At 40.1% G+C, this 22,002-nt stretch overlaps 1 protein-coding gene across 1 annotated transcript in view; it reads right to left on the reverse strand.

Annotated features, from left to right (window-relative positions):
- lama2 (laminin, alpha 2) overlaps positions 1-18,872 on the reverse strand; it is a 181,741-nt gene extending 162,869 nt beyond the window's left edge. The window contains exons 1-3 of the mRNA XM_042332818.1: positions 18,869-18,872; positions 18,069-18,239; positions 7,213-7,325 (exon numbers count right to left, since the gene is read on the reverse strand). Coding sequence (XP_042188752.1) covers positions 7,213-7,325; positions 18,069-18,239; positions 18,869-18,872 — 288 coding nt within the window. The remainder of the gene's footprint in view (positions 1-7,212; positions 7,326-18,068; positions 18,240-18,868) is intronic.
- Positions 18,873-22,002: the final 3,130 nt, after the last annotated feature.

Genomic DNA, 22,002 nt, shown 5'->3' on the forward strand with positions numbered 1-22,002 from the left:
AGCATATCCAATAATTTATACACACGCACATTTTCAAAATTTAGCTTCATTACAACTATGGTCCTGTATGTGTGATATGTGCAGGGAGGCATTGAAAGGGAAAAGGAATATTTCTGAGACCTGCAGCAGGACATCTTATCCTCAAAACCTTAGATAAGTGCAAGTCACTTAGCTTTTCCTCTACCTACTGCTGGCTGTGGTCCACTTCTCTGCCTATACATCAAGTGGCAATTATACTATCAGAAGATATTTTAGATTGTAGTGTGTCATGGGGAGAATCTCCATTCTCTTTTCAAACAGTACCATGTGATCTTTCAGGTCCACCTGATCAAGCAGACGGGCTTCGGTTTAACTATTCTTCCAAAGGACAGCACCTCCGACAATACGGCACACTCTCAGCACTGTGTTGGAGTGTCAGTTTAGCCTATATAAATTCCAAGAATCAACGGCCCAGCAACTGAGCCAGGCTAACATTATGGAGAACACAATTAAAAATAACAGCTTGCATTTATATAGCACCCTTCACGCTGGGTAGCATCCCGGAGTGCTTGACAGTGGCCGACTGTGACAATGAGCCAGGGGAGGTGATCTTAAGGCAAGCCATTTAACTTCTCCTCCTTAGCTTACGCTATGATTGTCTAAAGCTAGACTGCTTCTAGGCGGTTATGTGAAGTATTGAATTTGCACGGGGTTAACTAAGGTTCTTTTTCTTGGGGACTAACCATTGAAAATTAACATTTCAAAAATATCACATATCTTATAATTTCAAGAACAACAACAATAACTTGGATTTACATAGCTCCTTCCATGCCAGACAGGTCTCAGAGCGCTTCACGTAACGGATTTCGGGACCGAGCCAGGGGGAGGGGGAGGAAGGTGACCAAAGACACGGTCGAAAAGAAAGGTCTTCAGCAGAGATCTGAAAATAGGAAGAGAGGGCATGAGACGAAGGGAGTGAGGAAGGGAGTTCCAGAGCCTCGGGGCATAGTGGCTGAAGGCACGGCCACCGAGGGTGGAGTGGAGGATTCGGGGGACAAGGAGGAGGCCAGACCCGGAGGAATGAAGGCAACGGGCACTGTTTTGAGGAGAGAGGTCAGGGAGGTAGGGGGGTGCAGAGGAGTGAAGGGATTTGAAGACAAGGGTGAATATCTTGAAGTCAATCCTCTCTGGGACAGGCAGCCAGTGCTGGCAAGGACTGGGGTAATCGGGGAGCGGAGTTTAGTGCGGGTGAGAATGCGGGCGGCAGAGTTTTGAATCATCTAGACTTTACGGATGGTAGTGGAGGCCGGCATTAGAGTAGTCCAGCCGAGAGGTGACAAAGGCATGGACCAGGGTTTCGGCGGTTTTCGGAGAGAGGTATTGGCAGAGACGGGCGATGCATTGAAGGTGGAAGAAAGCGGTGCCTCGTCCACTATGCTGAGGTTGGAAATGTCAAGGCTGTTGGGTGATAACGAGGTCAAGAGCATGACCACGGTTGTTGGTAGGTGAATTTATATGAAGGGTGAGGTTTAGGGAGGAGAGAAGGGCAGTGAAGTCGGCAAAAGTAGTGCAAGGGAAGTTTAGGTGGAGGTTGAAATCGCCCATTATGAGCAGGCGTTCGGAGCAGAGGGACAGGGAAAAGAGGAGAGTGGAGATGTCTGTGTGGAAAGAGCCGGGGAGCTTATGGAGGCAGTAGACAAGGAGGATTTTCATTGGGAGAGAGGGGTGGAAGAGGGTGAGGTGTTCGAAGAAGGGGAAACAGCCAGAGGAGTAGGGGGTAAGACCAAGGGAAGCTTTCGAAATGAAGGCCAGCCCGCGGCCACGTTGGTTTGGACGGGGGGGTGTGGTGGAAGGTGTAGCCTGGAAGGGAGGTTTCCACGAGGGGGACATGTTCATTGGGGGAGAGCCAGGTTTCAGTGAGCCCAAAAATGTCAAGGTGTTCGTCTAGGATGAGGTCGTGGATGGTGAGGGCTTTGTTTGAGAGGGAACGGATATTTTTGAGGGAAATGCGGGTGAGTTTGCTGGAGGGAGGAGAGGGAGGATAGAGTGATGTGGAGGGGATTTCGGGGTGTACACGAGAGATAGTTGTGGAGAGTGGTGTGAATGGAGAATTGGGGAGGGTGTGTGTGAGGGAGGGGAAGTTGGGTTTACCTTAAGGAGGCGGTTTGAGCGGAGGGAGTGAATGATTGGACACGTGGGGTCACTGCTCTGGGACAGCCAGTGCCGGGAGCCATGATGGGCCCGACGGAGGATGCCAAGGCTGGAGCAGAGGGTAGTGGTGATGGGGTCAAGGAGAAAGAGAAGGCGGGGAGGACAGTGAGAGAGAAGAACAGAGGAGAGACATTTAGAGTGGAGGGAAAGGCTCAGGTCAGGGCGGCAGCCAAAACGCACACACAGAGAACGGGAGTGAGCGATCAGCGGGACGGCATCAGCCCGCAGGCTGTGTGGTCATGGCTGGGATGGCAGTGGCAGCGGCTGCCAGGCCATTGTTGTTGTTTTTTTTAGTTGTGACGTCACGCCGATGTCACTTTGTGAATTGCGCCCCTTCCCCTCACTTCCCCCCCCCCCCCCCGCCCTCTCCTGACTCCGCTCTCGACTGCCTTCCATCTAAGTTATTTCTTGAGGGTAACCCTTTGTGGACACTTTCGGAAGATTTTCCATTGGTCGGAAAATATGCATTGCCTTGCATGTTTGAAAAATGCACATCTGCATACCTTGCATATCCGAAAAAAAACCTTGCATTTATATGATAGATATTTCCATTGCAAAGTCATGGCAGCAAGATTGGAAAACCTCCCCCATTGAGTCATCTAATTAGATTAAGGTTTTATCAATTCCTGCAGATGCTACCTGTGTTAAGGGTACTATACAAATGCGACTTGTAATTAAAATAATAATCAATGTAGCGCTTTTCACATCTTCTAGATGTCTCAAAGTGCTTCACAGAATATACTGTAAATTGAATTGACTGTATACTTGTGGGCGAAACACGGCAGCCAATTGCACACAGCAGTGTCCCACAAGCAGTCGTGGATTGAAATGGCCAATTTTATTATTGTTTTTTTTCTTGATGGATTATTATCAGGTGTGTGGAGTAAGGAAGCTTGCCCAAGGTTTTGCCCTGCCGGGAATCAAACTCAGGTCTCTGGCTTGCAAGGCGAGTGCTCTAACCACTGAGTTACAGAACTCCCTAACTCCCTGACTTGTTGCAGTCAGGGATTCTGTTTTACATTTAGACTTCTTTCAAAGAGTCTGCTGACTACAGGCCTCTCCCATCACAACTTCCTCCTATTACAGTTTCTGAGTGCTCTGAGCTCCAAACTGCAGCAATAAATATCATGACTTCTCTTAGGCTCCTGAAATGATACTCCAGGCTCTGAGATTAATATCACCAATAGACAGTCCAAGCTCTTATTTCAAGCCAAACCAACACATAAATCCTTTATTAAGAAAAAGTTAATCCCTGAAGCATACTAACTGCTTCTCTCTGAGGTGCCGCCTCCCTGGAGACAAGCCCAATTGATGTTGGAATATTTCATGATCAAAAACTCCAGGACTAAGTAACACAAGTTCCGTTTCCCACAGTGATGCCATGACATAAACAAATCATCCAAATTGCCAAGATGCCACTTTGCTTGCTTGAATAGAATTAACATAGCAAAATCATCACTTTTTGATGGAATCTGATGAAATATTTGCAAATTTTAGCTTAAACTCTTGAACTAAGATTTTGAAAGCAAAGTTTGGTGTTGCCTTGACCACATTTGGATACATTTGGTTTCTGAACCCATACTTCGGACCAATAATCTCTTACTTAATTAAACAAATTTCAAACAACAATCTCAAATCTACTGAACAATGTACATGTAAATTGAAGATCTTAATTTATAAACAGTTTTTCATGCCTAGTCAAAGTCTTGTTCAAAAAAGGGACTTGAAGAAATGAATAGCACAAATTAACTAAAAGCCTATTATACAGTAAGAGGCAAAAGCACTACACAGCAACACAATTATCAATTGTAAAATTGTAAAATCAGGTAAAATATTATGGTAAATAATAAAACAAACATGGATTTGGGTGGTGCAATGGTGGTACAGAAGAATGTCCTTTTAGTGTTACAAGTTCAAACGCAAGCCAGACCACGGTAATAATAAACCTTGCATTTGACATAGAGCTTATCATGTCTTCTAGACATCTCAAAGCGCTTCAGAGAATAATAATAATAATCCTTGCATTTGATATAGCGCTTTTCACGTCGGGAGGACGTCCCAAAGCGCTTCACAGAATAGACTGTGAAGTGAATTGACTATACATTTGTGGGCAAAGCGCAGCAGCCAATTGAGCACAGCAGTATCCCACAAACAGTCGTGGATTGAGTGACCAAATTACTCTTGTTTATTTTCCTCAAGGGATTATTATCAGGCTTGTGAGTACGGAAACTTGCTCAAGGTATCACCCTGCTGGGAATCGAACCCAGGTCTCTCACTTGGAGGCGAGTGCTCTAACCACTGAGCTACAGGACTCCATGTCCTGTAGCTCAGTGGTTAGAGCACTCACCTCGCAAGCGATAAGATAAAGCTCTTCTTACTCAGTTGTTGTACTAATGTCTTTTGGGAAATGCTTTTGAACGGTCTCACTAAAGTTCTCAGAGAACATAGGCCCATTGCTGGTACTAAAATTGTCAATTTCACTTGTCTGCAACTTGCTGTGGTCTACCTGATATGGGAGTGCTTAATGGTAACCTTGGGTGCCTTAAATTGGAAAACAATCCTTTCTTAACAGTAAGGAATGTCTTGATGAGCAGAACAAAAATTCACTCCAGAAATTATTTTAGATCCATATATTTATTAAACTGATAGTACTTCCCAATGCTTAACAAGTGGCTTCTACACATATACAGCAATAAAACAATTGTTGTATTTGATGTAGTGCCAACCTGTATACGGGAATGTCCCACAAACAGCCATGTAGTGAGTGACCAATTGTTAGCTAGATTACTGGAAGAAGCTGTGTTTTTTCAGATAGTGTTATAGGATTTGTGGAGTCCTGTAGCTCAGTGGTTAGAGGACTCGCCTCGCAAGCAGGAGCCCTGGGTTCGATCCCTGGCAGGGCAAAACATTGGGCAAGATTCCTTACTCCACACGCCTGATAATAATCCATCAAGAAAAATAATAATAAAATTGATCACTTCAATCCACGACTGTTTGTGGGACACTATTGTGTGCAATTGGCTGCCGAGTTTTACCCACAAATATACAATCAATTCACATTACAATGTGAAGCGCTTTAAGATTTCTAGAAGACACGAAAAACGCTATATCAAATGCAACGATTATTATTATTATTATCCTTAACGTCCACCTGAAGGGGCAGATGGGACCTCGGTTTATCATCTCATACAAAGGATGGCACCTGTGACACCACTCACCCAGCACTCTACTGTGTCAGTCCAGACTGTGAGTTCAAAGTCCTGGTGTGGGGCTTGAACTCACAACCTTCTGACTCAGAGGCAAGAGTACTCTCAATTGAGCCAGGCTTATCCTCAAGTAGCTCTGGCTAGTTCTTTCACAGTGGGGTACCAAATGTGGACATTTAAACTTTTTACTGATGCAGACCTATCAAATGATGAATGGCGATGAATGGCTATATGCAGACTAATTACAGTAATTAAAAACCATGTTGACAGATTACTTCATAGCCAAGAGCTTCATTTGTGAGGAAATTATACCATGTAGAAACTTCAAGCTTACATTTTAAAACAAAGCAATAGATGTGTAACTCAGAAAAAGCATCAAAATAATACAATTTTGATTGCTTTGTCAACTAAGAAACACACTGATCATAACTGTGAACAAAGCCATGGCAATGTTCACCTAGATAGTACTCAGAGAATAAAAATAACTATTTGAAAATATAACAACCGAGAAAGATTGTTTCCACGACTGTCCTTTATGCTGAAAAGTCGATTATATTTTTACACCAGAATCTTTTGTTTCAGTGCCAGGTTCTAATTACCTTCGTTTTTTCCTTTCTGCTATGTATTATCTGTGCTTTACGTGAAGCCTTTGTTTGCAGATGATGGTGAGGTATCAGGATGGCATATTGTGATTGTGCACATGTACCAAAAATACATTAAAGCACTTTTTGCATCTAATTGTGCAATGACTGCAGAGATGATGACGTCAACATCACCATGGTGTGTTTTTTCATAATGACTGATCAATATTATTGGTACAGTTTGACAGGCTCAGTTGATAAACTGCTCAATATAAAATTCAGCTCTATAGATACCAAGTGTGATCCATTCATTGAGTTATCAGATCTCAGCCAGTGAATCAATACAAGCTGTTTCATTTGGCATCAGCATTACTCAGAGGGGGAGGGAAAAATCCCACTCCTGATAGCAAGTACATGTATGTGGTCAGCAGGTGTGGACAGGATGGGGCTTGTCTGTGCTACCCCTAGCCTGCTGACATTCACTATCTCGGTTCATATACAAAAAATTGACAACATTTACGTCTGTACAGGTGGCCCCAACATAAATCAGTGCTTCAAGAGTGGGAGAAAATCTGAGCAGAGCAATGACAAAAAGTACCTGGAGTATGAGATACAGGTTTTAAAGTTCATCCCATGAAGTATAAACTCTGTGGGGAATTTTTACAAATTTAGCAAATCTCAACAAAAATCATAATTTAAATTATAAGATGATATAGCAATTTTCCCACATCTGTTGAAGTGAATGACCAAGTGCCATGGGATGGATCTTTAACGTCCACCTAGACGGGCAGACAAGACCTCGGTTTCACGTCTCTTGTGAAGGTTGGCACCTCCAACAGACCAGCTTGGTCTCTCCCTTGTGTTACCAAAAAATGTGATTTCTGCTGAAGTGGTGATAGGAATACTGTAATAGATCTCAGCCCTCTAGACTAGGGAGGAAAAGAATCAGGGCACCTTCTCCAGCCAGCTATCAGGTCACTTCTGCAAATGTGAACATATGGTGAATTTCTACAAATACAGGATTGGGCTCAGTTACGATACATCCAAGAGAGCTTTGCCGGCAAGGATTATTATTTTCATTATAATTAGTGACATATCACTGCCATGTATCCAGACAGGCAACATTAGGCAACAGAAGGACACTTAGAAGATACTAATACATCAATGGGTTATTACCACCAGTTCCTTTTACAATCACTCAGTGACTAATTATTACTGTAATAATGTTGTTTTACCTGGTTAAGATCCAGGGTGATAATCACATCATGATACTTCATTCCATTTCGTATACTTGGACTTTGCCACCATCGGTTTGTACCATCAATTGCATTTGTAATTGGGTGCCGTTCTGCAAATGAGCAATAATCAGGATTACAATAAATTGTGCCATTTGCTTACCTTTCTCAAATTTCTCTCACCACTTCAAGAATTATAGGCAAAATACCATAGAGAGTTAAATGGAAACAACACTTAACTATTCAAAGCTTTCCTGTCACCATCATGAAAGAAGCATGTTCTTTCAAACAACTTGTTACAATTCAGGTTCACTATCGGCAGTTATAAACTGGATACCACCTGGGCTCCTTCCTTATTAGTCAATGCAGCAGAAGAACCCAGGTTGAACAATTACCTTTAACAGTGGACGTGTGTTACCAGAAGAGGTGAAGTCCCCAGAGACATCACCAATTTAACTTCAGAAGTCAGAATAATTTATCAGCCAGAACAAAGATTTGCAGACTACAACAATTATGGAATTCTGTTTATCCATCAATATAACTAAGAATTTGAAAGAAATGCTAAGCTTGTATTAAGTGAGCACATATTAAAATATTCATACATATGATTCTTGCAGTCTTTTGCATATAGTGAGTGGACCTGTTTTTTTTGTTTCAGAAATGCAACTCTTGAAGCAGTCAGTTTATTCAGTTCTGACCAGCAATTGTAAACCTAGAATACTTTAAGACATGCCAATGAGATAGAACACAAGATCACAGGTTCACAGTTGTAAAGGACAAATTTTAGAAGAGAGGCAGTGTTATTTTTTACACAGAGTAATCAACATCTTGAAAATGATACCATTCATGGTAATACATACCAGGAAGAGTGATAAAAGCATTGAACTCATTTAATGCCATGTTTCTATTAAAGTTTTGCATCCTCAGTCAAACCTGACTTTGGAAGCAACTTTTGATAAAGTACATTCAGGTTTTCTTTCTTCTGTTGCCTCCACATGCAGGAGGCACTGAAATTATCTATTGACAAAATGTCTTTAGAAATGTATTTCTGCAATCTCTGCTATTCAAATAGTCTCAGAATGTATAAGAGCAGTGGAAGCTCTACTTCAAATAAGTGGTCTGGAGTTGAAAAAAATCATTGGTCCTTGTATAAACTTTTAGTAGTACATCCAAACAAATGGACAAGTTGACTCCATGAGTCAATTCTCAGGTATTACAGAATCCGAACTTTGAGAGAAGGCAATTGCTGAGATAACCAGACTGTGCATCAGAAAATAGATGGATATCTGATTGGGATATTATAGGGTGGAGGGCAATAATGATAAGTGCAAAGAAAGAAAATCAAATGCAATTTGAACATAATAGTTCCTGAGCTGCTTGGATCATGGAAATATTTTGCTGGTGAAGATAAATAGTTTGGAATGTTTTATGTAGGATGCAAGGTTAATCTGCAGTCTGATTTAATTTATCTGTGGTGGTGCAGAAAGAAGCTCTGCAGAATCTTTATTCAGGAATGAAAAGGTTAATAGAGTATAAAAGGCCTAATATAAAGGGCAGCAGCAAAGTGACATGATACTTAGGTGCATTTCCTGGCTTCAGACAGTTATTTGAGGTAGAGAGATAATGCTTGTAGTGCTTCAAGTACCCTCTGGATGTACATGAAGGCTTGAAATGCAACATCACTTTCAATTTGGTGTCACATTTTGAATCTCCAGAATCACAATATAAGTGCAGCAACATAAGAATCAGTTTGTTACTGTAATTGGGAACAGTATGACTTGCACTTATGAAAACACTTTTCACGAAGCTTAACAAAATATTTCGCAGAGCCAGAGTGCAAACCTGATCAGGTGGGTGATGTGGGAGCATTAATGTCAATTTCCTTAAATTTATTTAGTGCCTTTGTATTTAGTGCCTTTCACATTGTGTTGTTATCATGATGTGAAAGGCACTAAATAAATTAAATTGCATTATAGTATAAAGGGGAAAGGAGGGAAGACGACCAACAACAATGATCAAACATTTGAGGGTTTAAAAGGGTTTTGAAAACACATAGGAAAAGTAAGCAAAGGGATTTGGGGAGAGAGTTCCAGAGTTCCAAATCAGCTGAATGCTCAGCTGCCAATGTAGACTAGAAAGGACTGGAAACACGGAGCTGGCCCTCATTGTTAGAGTGTAGGGTGAGGTTGAAGAAGTGACTGGAGGAGATCACAACAGTCCAATAGGCTGCTGTATTTCACTCACAAAATATACAGTCAATTCACTTACAGTATATTCTATGAATACTTTGAGATGTCTCAAAAACGTGATAAACGTGATATATCAAATGCAAGGATTATTATTAGTATTACAGAGGCCATGGTCATAGAGACAGTTGAATGTTAGAACAAGGATCTTGAAATTACTCCACTGGGCAGACAGTAGGTTTGATATTCTTGGAAGATAATATACTTTCCTCACCATATCTTTCTGGTGATTTTCTGATGCAATGTCTGGCTATCTCACCAATCGCCTTCTCTACATGTTCAAATTCTGTAATACCTGAGAATTGACTCATAGAATCAACTTGTTAATTTGTTTGGATGTACTACCAGAAAGTTTATACAAGGACCAATTATTTTTTTTAGACTCCAGGCCAGTTCTTTGAAGAAGAGTTAACAGATACACCCTTAGTAAATTGGACCTGAGTAAAGCTCATATAGATTTAGGAACCTTTTTCACTGACACAAAAATGAGTCCTGAGTTTATCAATTCGTTGAAAAGTGATGGTATACTCAATGTGAAGGCTCCCAGACTATGGGAGTCAATTCTTCTGTGCGCAATTGACTGCCACGTTTTGCCCACAAAATGCACAGTCAATCCACTCCGCCACTGTGAAGCGCTCTGGGATGCTGAAGGTCACTAAATAAATACAAGTTGTTGTTGTATTCTATGGAAAGCTTTGAGAGGTATAAGGAGCTTCATTGAATGCAAGGATTATTATCATTATTATTATGGCTTCGCATTTATCAGAAGGCAATTCTGTCAATTAGAAATTGTTATCAAAATGTTTTGATCTGAAGAACAAAGGCAGTCAATCTCTAAGGTTAACTTTTTAATCTGTGATTGTCTGGAAGATTGCTGCCTTCTATAACTCTGCATTAAATTATTTTCAGTATTTTATTGGCATATTTTAAAACAAGCACAGATTTCTCAACTTGCAACACAACTGTTACACATTCTTAAACATCATTCAGTATAGGGCTAATTATAAATCATTTTGCATGACAACCTGGAAAATAGTAAGTGTACATCTTGCATCATAAATTCACGTCGAGCAGTTAATGCTGAGTGTATTAATAAGATGAATATCTGGCTAGTAACGGGGTGGAGGGTTACAAAGCTAAGTACAAAGAAAGAAAATCAAATGCACTGAACAGAATAGTTCCGAGCTGCTCAGATCAAGGAAATGTTTAGCTAGTAAAGATAACTAGTCTTGGATGTTTTATGTAGGATGCAAGGTTAGATACATAATCTGCAGTCTGATTTCATTCAGAATCTTTATTCACGAATAAAATGCTTAGTTAGATTCCATGATATTTGTTGCCTATTGTCAATATCAGTAACAGTGTCTGCTTGGCAAAGTTTGAAATAGTACCAGAACCACAAGCCTCCCCTGATCTTTCAATGGTACCAGTGTTGATTGGTTTACTCAACACAATGACTCAACCTTTATGAAGTCCATGCTGTTCAAAATCCTTCACTGATATTCCAAATGTCAAAAGGCCTGTTCTTGTTTGGATAGGGAAATAAACCAGTTTGTATAAAATCAAGAATATCTGCTTTCCATACCATCCAGATCAGAGCATTATATGTGGATAAATTGAGAAATAATTTCCCAATTGTAATCGCCTTGCCTTCTTCAACCCATCTCAAGACCCTCCTCTTCGACCGTGCCTTTGGCAACCACCTTCTCCCCTGCTCTCCACCCTCCCTGATCCCTACCCCCAGCTCAGGTCCGAAACACTGATTGTCCAGCACCTTGGGACATCCTCCCAACGTGAAAGGCGCTATACAAATGCATTTGTGTTGCTGTTGTTAAGGCACTTTAGCCAATTTTGTGCTGAGAAGTGAATTCAATTAATAATAATAATAATCCTTGCATTTGATATAGCGTTTTTCACATCTTTTAGATGTCTAAAAGCTCTTCATAGAATATAGACTGTAAAATGAATTGACTCTATATTTGTGGGCAAAAATGTGGCAGCCAATTGCGCACAGCAGTGTCCCACAAACAGTCGTGGATTGAAATGACCAATTTTACTATTTTTTTTTGAGTGAGTATTATCAGGCGTGTGGAGTAAGGAAACTTGCCCAAGGTTTCACCCTGCCGGGAATCAAACCCAGGTCTCTCACTTGTAAAGCGAATTCTCTAACCACTGAGCTACAGGATTCCACGATCGAACAGAAAGATTGCAGTGTCTGAGAAACAGCATCTTAACTTTCTAGTAGTTAGAATTATTCAAATTTATTGCCTGAGCAATGCTCTTTCTCTCCCTCAGGTCCTCAGTTAGCTGTGTGAAGTACTTCAAGACATTCTCTCAATGTGAAAGGCACTATATAAATGCAAATTGTTGTTGTTGATGTTATTTATATAAGTAAATGATGAATTTGATCACCTCTAGTGCTTACTTAAGACACCCCAAGACTAATACAAGCATCCTATTCTTTCTGGTGGTTGGAGACAACAACAACAATTTGTACTTATATATCGACTTCCAGGCAGGGTAGAGTCTCAAGGCACTTTAAAGAGACATGCTTTAAATAGCTGAGTATGAATTAATCACCAAATTCTCAGCCATATAAAACTAAATAATATTTAACTGAATATTACTTGCCCTCTGATTTCTGATGCCATCTTTGACTGGTATTGGAAACCTATAGTTGATGCCCCTTCATCTCCACTACCACACCAATGTGGGTGAGATCAAGTACCCGGTCGTGAATGGGGAAATCAAACCAACATCCTGTCACTTTCTGTGGGCCTATCTTACACTTTTAGTATCTAACTACTACTTTCTCATGATCACACATTTCCAAACAGACATTTCCATCTATCCAACCACACCCAGGGGTTATTCAGGTCTATTCCTTTTGAATACTGGATCTTTCAATGTGCATTAATTTATTATGGTGATTGTCACTGGGGATACATGAAGGATGCCTGGCATCACTTAATTAAGAATGTACATTTTAAAATAAATACTGATCTACTGCAGCCAGTGGAGCCTCCTAGAGAAAATATATCTGTATAATACCTGGTAGTCTACTGAGACTACGTCTCCTAAGACAAAGCCTTGTGGTCTACTGTAGATCTTACATCCTATGAGGTTAGATTCCAAGACATAGTCATAAGTGTAAGTCAATCCAACCCACTGTAGTGTTATGTGAAGGGAAAGCTATGTGTCCAAGTCCCTAACAACTGTATAAAGAGGATGAGGCAAACATCTGTTAGCAAGCATTAATATTTGGCCTTTGGATTCAGAGAATCCAAACAAATCTAAAGGTTAATGTTTTCTGATTTGCATATTTCTGTTTACTGGTAATTACTGCTATTTCATGGAGTCCTGTAGCTCAGTGGTTAGAGCACTCGCTTTGCAAGCGAGAGACCTGAGTTCAATTCCAGGCAGGGCAAAACCTTGGGCAAGTTTCCTTACTCCACACGCCTAATAATAATCCCTCCAAAAAACCAAAAAAAAAAAAAAATTGGTCATTTTCAATCTATGACTGTTTGTGGGACATTGCTGTGCGCAATTGGCTGCCGCGTTCGCCCACAAATATACAGTCAATTCACTTTACAGTGTGTTCTGTGAAGCGCTTTGGGACGTCCTCCCGACGTGAAAAGCACTATATCAAATGCAAGGATTATTATTATTATTGGGCATTCGATTCAAGTTGCATAGCGTAGTTGGCATGCATTCATTCATGAGGGTGCATTTCTATAATGACACAGTGCCGCAGAATTCTGAACATGTCACACAATCTTTTTGCACTTAGACCCTGTGGACTACATATCGCAGTCAGAACAAAATCCAATGATTATCAGTCTCCGACTGCTGAAGAAAGCAGCAAGGTTAATTAAATATCCTAAGCAGGGCACTGGGGAAAAGAGATTTTTAACAGCAAGATTGGTGCAGAATACCATAGATTGAGTCAAATGCTGCACAAGAGATATTGCAGCATTGAGACATTTATAATTTGTAGCAAACTGAAAAAAAATAGGTGTAACATTTATGGGGATACAAATAGGGGGAAAATATTTTGATTTACATTACTTGGTGGATTGTTTTGATTTAAATTAAACAAATGTTTATGTGTGTATAATATATATTCCAGTTGTTTGTAATACATGAGGGAGATGGGAATGCATACATGAGAGAGAAGAGAATTGAGGGGTATGGAAGAGAGGATTAGGAAGGGTGATGTTCATGTGGAGAACAAACATCGGCATGGATGAGTTAGGCCAAGCTGTAACATTCTATATAATTCTACAACACAATTTGCATTTTATGTGTTTGGAAAGTTCTGTAACTTGCCAGGTTTGTTTTGTATTGAAATGTTGACTCTGTAATGAATTGAATTCATTGCAGAATATTAATAAATGTATTCTTTGTGTATGAAATATGATTGCACTGATTCACATCATCCTACAACAACAACAACAACAAGATTCCATTTATAGAGCGCCTTTCACGTCAGGAGGACGTCCCAAGGCGCTGCACAGTTGGGTCATGACCCGAGCAGGGGGGAAATGGTCAGGGTGAGGGGAGGGAAGGGAGGGAGAGAGGAGGGGGGAAATGGTCAGGGTGAGGGGAGGGAAGGGAGGGAGCGAGGAGGAGGAAGAGAGTCGAGAGGGGAGCTGAAGGCACGGTCAAAGAGAAAGGTTTTGAGACCGGCCTTGAAGGAGGAAAGGGAGGAAGCAAGGCGAAGGCACTGGGGGATGGAGTTCCAGAGCCATCCTAGCATCCTTTCAAAATTCATAATAATGAATTTGATAGCTCTGATTTTTTTAAATTAAAAAAGTGAACTAGTTGTACTTCAATTTAAGTAGATGCGATGGAATTCATGTTAGAGGCAGAATATGCAAACCTCTGGAAAGAATGAGCATAATGGACCAAATGGCCTTTACTCAGTTTGTATTTTTTATGTTAAAGTAAGATCCTGGTAACTCAACCCTGGCTTAACTTGTTACTACTACTTAAGCTGCCGTTCTATCAATATCCCAGGTGCTTCCCTTGCAAAATGTTAATAATGACTCCGCTTTACTTGACATTCCGCTTAACACGGAACTACTCACATTCTAGAAGTTCTTGTAAGTACTGACAATGTAAAACTGATCGTATAACTCGCCCTACAAGATGGTGTTTTGCATCACGGAGGACTCCCGCCCTATCCTGTGACTGGTGCGGGTTCTCGGTGCAGGTGAGCTTATGCCTAACTTGCCATTCTGGAGTACTTGTCATTGAGCTCTTTTCCCTTCAAGCGATGAGGTATCCAGAGTTTAATGTAATTGTTCTTCTTAATCCTAATAAAAAAAACGACTATTCTAAAACAAGTGAATTTTCTGCAAAAATAAGACGTAATAACAAGCTAAATAGGATTATTAAACTAAATTGTATCAAAATATAATAATCTTTGCATTTGATATAGCGGTTTTCACGTCTTCTAGACGTCTCAAAGTGCTTCACAGAATATACCGTAAAGTGAATTGACTGTATATTTTGTGGGTAAAATCGGCAGCCAATTGCACACAGCAGTGTCCCACAAACAGTCGTAGATTGAAGTGACCGATTTATTATTGGTTTTTTCTTAAGGGATTCTTGTCAGGCGTGTGGAGTAAGGAAACTTGCCCAACGTTTCATCCTGCCGGGAATCGAACCCAGGACTTTCGCTTGCGAGGCGAGTTCTCTAACCACTGAGCTACACGACTCCATGTAAAATAATATGTAAAATAATCTAAATATAAATGGAAGTGTTCCAGTTCGCAACACTTCTCTTGTTGAGTACATTTCCATTCATACTACAGAAAGAAATTTGAGCAACATAAAACACATATTTGACAGCTAAAGAAATCCAGTCATAAAAATGTAATGTGCGACAGGGACAAAATACATACTTTTTGTGAGGCTAATTAATTGCTGGAACAGGTTTCCAGGAAGGGTGGTTGAGGCCAGCCCATTGGACTCATTAAAAAGCAGTTTGATACTGTGATGGGAGAACAATAGGGTGGGTATTCAAAAAGGTTGAGATTGGATGGGTCAAAGAGCCTTCTTCATCCAAACTAATTGTGTTATCTTGTATTTTGTGCTAAGCAGAATATTGTTGCAACTAATGCCAAGATTGGAATAAAATGTGAAGTGGTTACACAAAAGAAATAAAATTATACTCTCAACATTGTTGTACTTTTTGTGGCTGTAAAGGAACTCTAGTGAATAGAAGTAATTTCATTCTTTCAAAAAACACAAGATTGAGCTAAAGCACGACCTCATGTTGTTCAGAATGTTATCAGATATTCAATACTGTGTGGAATTCTAGCAGATTCAAAAATGTATTAACTCCCTTAAAAGATCAGCAAACCTCAAGCTGGGTCCAAACAGAAAATTGAAAACAGTACCAATTGGGTACCCTAAAAGCTACCTAGAAAATCTCTCAGAAAGAATAAAATTATCACAGCTTATCTTCATCTGTAATGACAACATCGACTCACTGCCTGAGGCTGCAGAAATATCAGGCAAATCCCATAATCATTTGCATGTCTTTGGAATTCTAAATATGCAGTATCATTGTAAGGCTCATAAAGGCCACTGTTACATAGCACCATAGAAATTTACAGTCCAGAGGAAGGCCATTTGGCCCATGGCATCTGTGTGGCTCTTTAAAAGAGCAATGCATTATGTCCCTATACACCCGCAAGTTATTTATTTTTAGATATCTATCTAGTTCCATCTTAAAAGCTAATAGCGATCCTGCCTCGACCATCTCACTCGATAGGGCATTCTACTTTCTATCAACCCTCTGTATAAAAAAAATTATCCTAATCTCCCCCTTTGCTTATCTTAAATTGATGCCTCCTTCCTCCCTCTCTCCCTGGCTCATTGTCAGACTCCGCCACTGTCTCCACACTGCATGAAGGGCACTATTTAAATTCAAGTTGTTGTTGTTCTTATCACTGACTCACCAACGAGCAGAAATAATGTCTTCCTATCAACTCTGTCACAACCCCTCATAATTTTAAAGACCTCTGTTGCTTCCCTCAACCTTCTCTGTTCAAGTAAAAATAAGTCCAGTTCTTCTAGCTCTGGCCATATGTCAAACCACTCATCATGGGATTATCCAAATAAATTCAACACAGTAGAACAAGGGATAGAGAGTGGTAAAGGGCAATTTCAGGACTGATACTATGAAATATTTATTTACCCTGAGGAAAATTAATGACCTGAGGAAATTGCCAGGAAGGGTGGTTGAGACGAGGATGCTGAACTCATGTAAAATTCAGCTTGATGGTGTGATGACACAATGGTAGGGTGGGTTTTCTGGAAGGATGAAATCAAATGGGCTGAAGGACCTTCTTCATCTAAATCATTATGATCTTGAGATCCCCAGCTGTGTGGTAAAGTCTATATCTGGGCCATAGCCCCATAGCCACACATCTTTCCTGAAATAGGACACAACAACATAACTGCAATCTAACCTCCAATTTATACAGGTTTAGCATCATTTCTTTTGTTTTATATTTTACAGCCCTGTTTATAAAACCTAGGATCCCATTAGTTTTCTTAACAGCATTGTCTACTTGCCTTCCCATCCTTAAAGATTCACAAATAATAAACAATAACTAAGAACACATAGCTTGCCTGGGAAAGAATTATCCAGCAAGCTTTCCATCATCACTTTCCAGCTAGGACTACCTACCCATTAGGCATTGGCCTGTAGCATTAACAGGAGCCGAGTGTGAAAAGTCCCTGACCCCAGTGACTGGTCTGCCCTTCTAAGTCCTGCTGATGAGCCAGGCTGGCTGGGCTGTTACCAGGAGTGCCCTGGAATACTGTAGACCCACCTGGCTCAGAAACTCGACCACTGAGATCGCCAAGAGGGTTGACTGATTCCAACATTCCTCTGCCAAGCATGTCATCTTGGAGCCAGATCAGGTCCAAGGAGACCCCACTTAACTCCCCTCAAGGATGATTGTCACTAGTTGATCATTTAACATTTGGCAAGCACATGTTTGAGATGGATAGCAGGTACCTAAAACTCTCCACTAGCTTCATGGTGAACAGTACAACTCAAATGTGGGAGAGCAATACCACCAACCTCCTGCCCGCAGCTTAGACATATATCCCGACCTATTGAGCAGTTGGATGAAACCATAGATAAGACTTTAACAAGGAGATTGAGTTACTTCTCTTTGCAGCATACTGAAGAAAATCCTGTTAATGAGATCCAAATAATTCTGATTAACACTTGTATCTTATTGTTAAATATTCCTCTTACTCATTTACTATAAAACACTAGAATAAAAAAAATTTAAGTCCCTCTGTGAGTCACTTCCAGATCCAGTTGTTTTATTTAGATCCAGCATCAGCCTTAAGGCTTGAATTCTAAGAGAGAGGGAAATTAATAGTTAATTCAGTAGGGAAACAGAAGTTGGTATTGTTAACTGTGAAGCTAAATCCCCACATTGACATTTAAAAAAGCAATCACAGTAAGCAATGACAAAAGACATCATAAATTCTCTCAACAGGAATAATCCGAGACAGTAATAATTTAAAAATAAACACTTCCTGCAAGCTTGTCTCCACAAAGGATGGACCACGTACCTTTTGGGTTCTGACTGTTCATGTCACAGACTCTGCATTGTGGGTTCCTAAATGGCCATCCAGGAACATGTTCCACCAGCTTGCAGTACATTTCTGGGCCATTGAAACCACATGTGGCATTGGAACTGATTTCAGCCATACTGGCAAGATTCAGCACTGCTGGAAACAAACCTGACAAGAGAACAGAATAATGCATGTCAGCAGGAAGTTTCTCAATAATAACTCTTCATTTATTACAATGGCAAAATAGCACCTTTCACCAATGAAAGAATTTTTCAGCAAAACAACATTTTACATCACTACTGCAATACAATTCCCTGGTTCGTTAATATTACTGACAGCATAGACTGTCTGAAATACATAAAAATAATTATGCTGACATTTCATATAGAGTCTTTCATGTGGCGAGGACGTCCTCAAGCACATCACAGGATATATTGTAAAGTGCAGTGACGGTGTGTTTTGTGGACTAACACAGCAGCCAATTTGCACACGGTACCACAAACAGGCATGAAGCAAATGTCCAATTTTGTCAAAGGAATTGTTGGCCAAGAAAGCAGGAGAAACACCCTTCTTTTTTATAATAGTGCCATGGGATCTTTAATGTCAATTGAACGTGCAGACGGGGCCTCAGTTCAATGTCTCATCCAAAAGACAATGCACCAACACTCCCAACACTGCACTGGAGTGTCAGTTTAGAGTATATGAGTTCCAGAGACGCGAGTGCTACCAACTGAGCCAGGAGACAAATGGAAGCAGTGAAGCAAAGGATTGATTAATATTGCTCCCAAAATTCTTACCCATGATAAACTGATGTAAAATTAGGTTAATTAGAAAAAAAAGTAAAATAAACTTGTTAGTTTGGATTCACCAGCAAGTGGATATTCATGTTATTAAATCCTTTCATAATTTTAAACAATTCTATCAGGACCCTCTCAGTGATATAAGCTCCAAAGAGGTATGGAAATTCAAAAATACTCACACAATTTATTTCCATAAAAGGTCCAGTTGTTTTAAAGCTGACACAAGAATGTATATCAATTTTACCAATTATACATCATACACGTTTTCCACATGTCTATATCATAACGTAAATATTATATTACAGTTATTGTCATTATGTGCGTATATTAATAGACCTAATATAAAACAATGCCTTTATATAAATACACCTGTTGTTTTTTTACAAAAAATAATTCTCATATTTCGAGAGGGTAACACTTTTCAAAATGATCTCTTCTGTGTAATAATATTCTGACATCTTAATATTGAACAGCATGGGTACAATTTTCCTACAGAATACAGTCACTATACTTCAAGTAATTCCTGTGGAGCACTCTGAGAGGGGTTAGCAGCTCATACAAGTAGGAAGGAGCAAGGCTGTGGAGGTCCTTGAAGGTGAGGATGAGGATTTTGAAGTCTATCCTCTGGGGGATTGTAAGCCAGTGGAGCCAGCCGAGGGTGGAGGTGATAGAGTCACAGAGCATGGTGTGGGAGAGGACACGAGCTGCAGAGTTTGGGATGATTTGCAGCTTGTGGAAGGAAGAGTTGGGAAGGGCGACAAGGAGGGAGTTTCCGTAGTCGAATGTAGATGTGATAAATATGTGGATGAGGGTTTCAGCGAGCTGAGGGGAGAGGCAGTGACGAAGCTGGGCAATGTTGCAGAGTTGGGGGAAGGCAGAACGGGTCATGGCATGGATGTGGGGTAGAAAGTTTACAGTTGAGAGTCAAACAAGATGCCAAGGTTCTAGACTGGCTTAGTTAGGTGAAATGACTGTATATTTTGTGGGCAGACTGCAGCAGCAGTGTCCCACAAACAGCCATGGATTGGGTGTCCAAATTTCTTTTTTTTTTTGATTTTGAAAGGATTGTTACCCCTGGAAAAGCGATCCACCAATCAACTAACAACCGGGTTCCTATTTACTGTTAGATAAACAGAGGAATGTGGAGTAAGGAATCTTGTCCAATGTTTTACCCTGCCTGGGAATCAAACCTAGGTCCTCGCGCTTGCGAGGCGAGTGCTCTAACCACTAAACTACAGGACTCCACAACGTCGTATATCAAATGCAAGGATTATTCCTATTATTATTACTACAATTGTAAGGTCATCATCAGTTCATCACTTTTCATGTGATTTCGTGCAGTATGATTTTGTGCTTCCAGATTGTACCAGTGTAAATACCAAAATGTTTAGGGGTCAATAAATAAGCTGTCTGTAATTCACACAATTTTAAACAAAAAGGAAGAATTCCTGGTCCAATATTACTTTGCTCCAAAATAAAGCTTCTAAATTTTATACAATACATTCAAATATTTCTACCACATACTGTAATTTTACAATCTTTGGTATTTAATGTGTGTTTTATTTAAGAGCTGTGATTTCCATACTTATGTTATTCGTAAACATACATACGTTTAATTTTTTGTATAACTTGGCAATTGTTTGTTCTCTCAAAATTATGCTGGTTGCATCTGGACTCCTACATTACAGTTCAACTCTCTGGAGAAAATAAATGACTAATGCTGCTTTGAAAAAGACAATTTGCATCAAGGATGACCTGTGTCTGTTATTATATCTGACCCACAATGATGGATTCCTGCTGGAAGCACTCAAAAAGGTAACAGGGTATCATAATGTTGGCACTAGTGATGCTTCTGCACTAGAGCCAAGGATAGTGGCATTTATACAGACACAGCAGGTGTTCTATTGTTGTACCTTACATAAAATGTGGCCCAACGTGTTTTTTAACAATTTTCTACCCCATTGACAGCTTATGCTGAAGACATGCTAAACTGAATTACACAGAGCTTACTGTTCTAACTGTGAAATAGTCATTGTGCTCGTGAGCTTCATAAAGAATAAAATGTGGAAATGTGTACTGTCATAAATTTACTTTGAAGACAAGTGATTTTTTTACTTATTCTGCAAATGTCTGAGAGTATTTTAAAAAACTTGGGGGTTAAATTATCAGAAGCAGGGAGTAATAAACTCCTTATTGTGTGTGTGTGTGTTTCTATGGCTGGCGGGGTGAATCAAATTGTGATTCCATTGCTCGCCCTCTCTCTCAACCGTATTGTTGACCTGTGTAAGTGAAATCTCCGAACCATTAGAACTAACTACACAAAACAAGTTATTTATACTCTTCTGTTTCACATAATGATTAATGTAATTTTCTCTGTAATTCAGTAGAAGTGCCACAAACGATTAGTCCAAATACTTTTGAAGATAGATGCAACAATTTAGCTTCTCCTTATCTTGCTGTTGTTCAACATTCAATTTACACTGTGGCAAACGCAATATAAGAGACCAGTAATTCTTGGCAGCACAGAGGTCTGAAAGGTCCCCCCACCCCCATCAGCACACTGTACTGTCCAAGATATTGAGCAGAGAAATACTATTTATGTTAACTAAAGATGAGAATGTCAAGGAAAGGCTAATTTCCAAGCTATCCTTCTACAAAGCCTAGGTCTATTGATGGAGGCTGAGGAATATTTGCTCCCTTTCTCTACCATACTGCATCTGGGGATACCACGGCAGAAAAATAAGATTGCATTTTTTTACATCTCTTAAATCCAAGCTTTGCATGTTACTGTAAAGACAAATCATTACTAAAAAAACTAATCAATATTTATACAAGTCCAAAAGTTATATGTGTGCATATGTAAGTACTGAAATGGATATTGTTTGTTTGATCAAATGTTTAATTGTAAAGAACTTACTATATGATGAATAGCCAACCAAATATAAGTTTTGTCTATTCTCAGACGTGTAGACAGGACTTGGTGAAATTATTGGAAAACTGACACATAGCAGCCATGATCTAATAGAATGGTGGAACAGGCTGGAGGGTAGAATGACCTACAACAACAACAACAAGATTCCATTTATAAAGCGCCTTTCACGTCAGGAGGACGTCCCAAGGCGCTGCACAGT

This window comes from Callorhinchus milii, unplaced genomic scaffold (genome assembly GCF_018977255.1).
Source record: "Callorhinchus milii isolate IMCB2004 unplaced genomic scaffold, IMCB_Cmil_1.0 Scaffold3, whole genome shotgun sequence".
NCBI lineage: Eukaryota > Metazoa > Chordata > Chondrichthyes > Chimaeriformes > Callorhinchidae > Callorhinchus > Callorhinchus milii.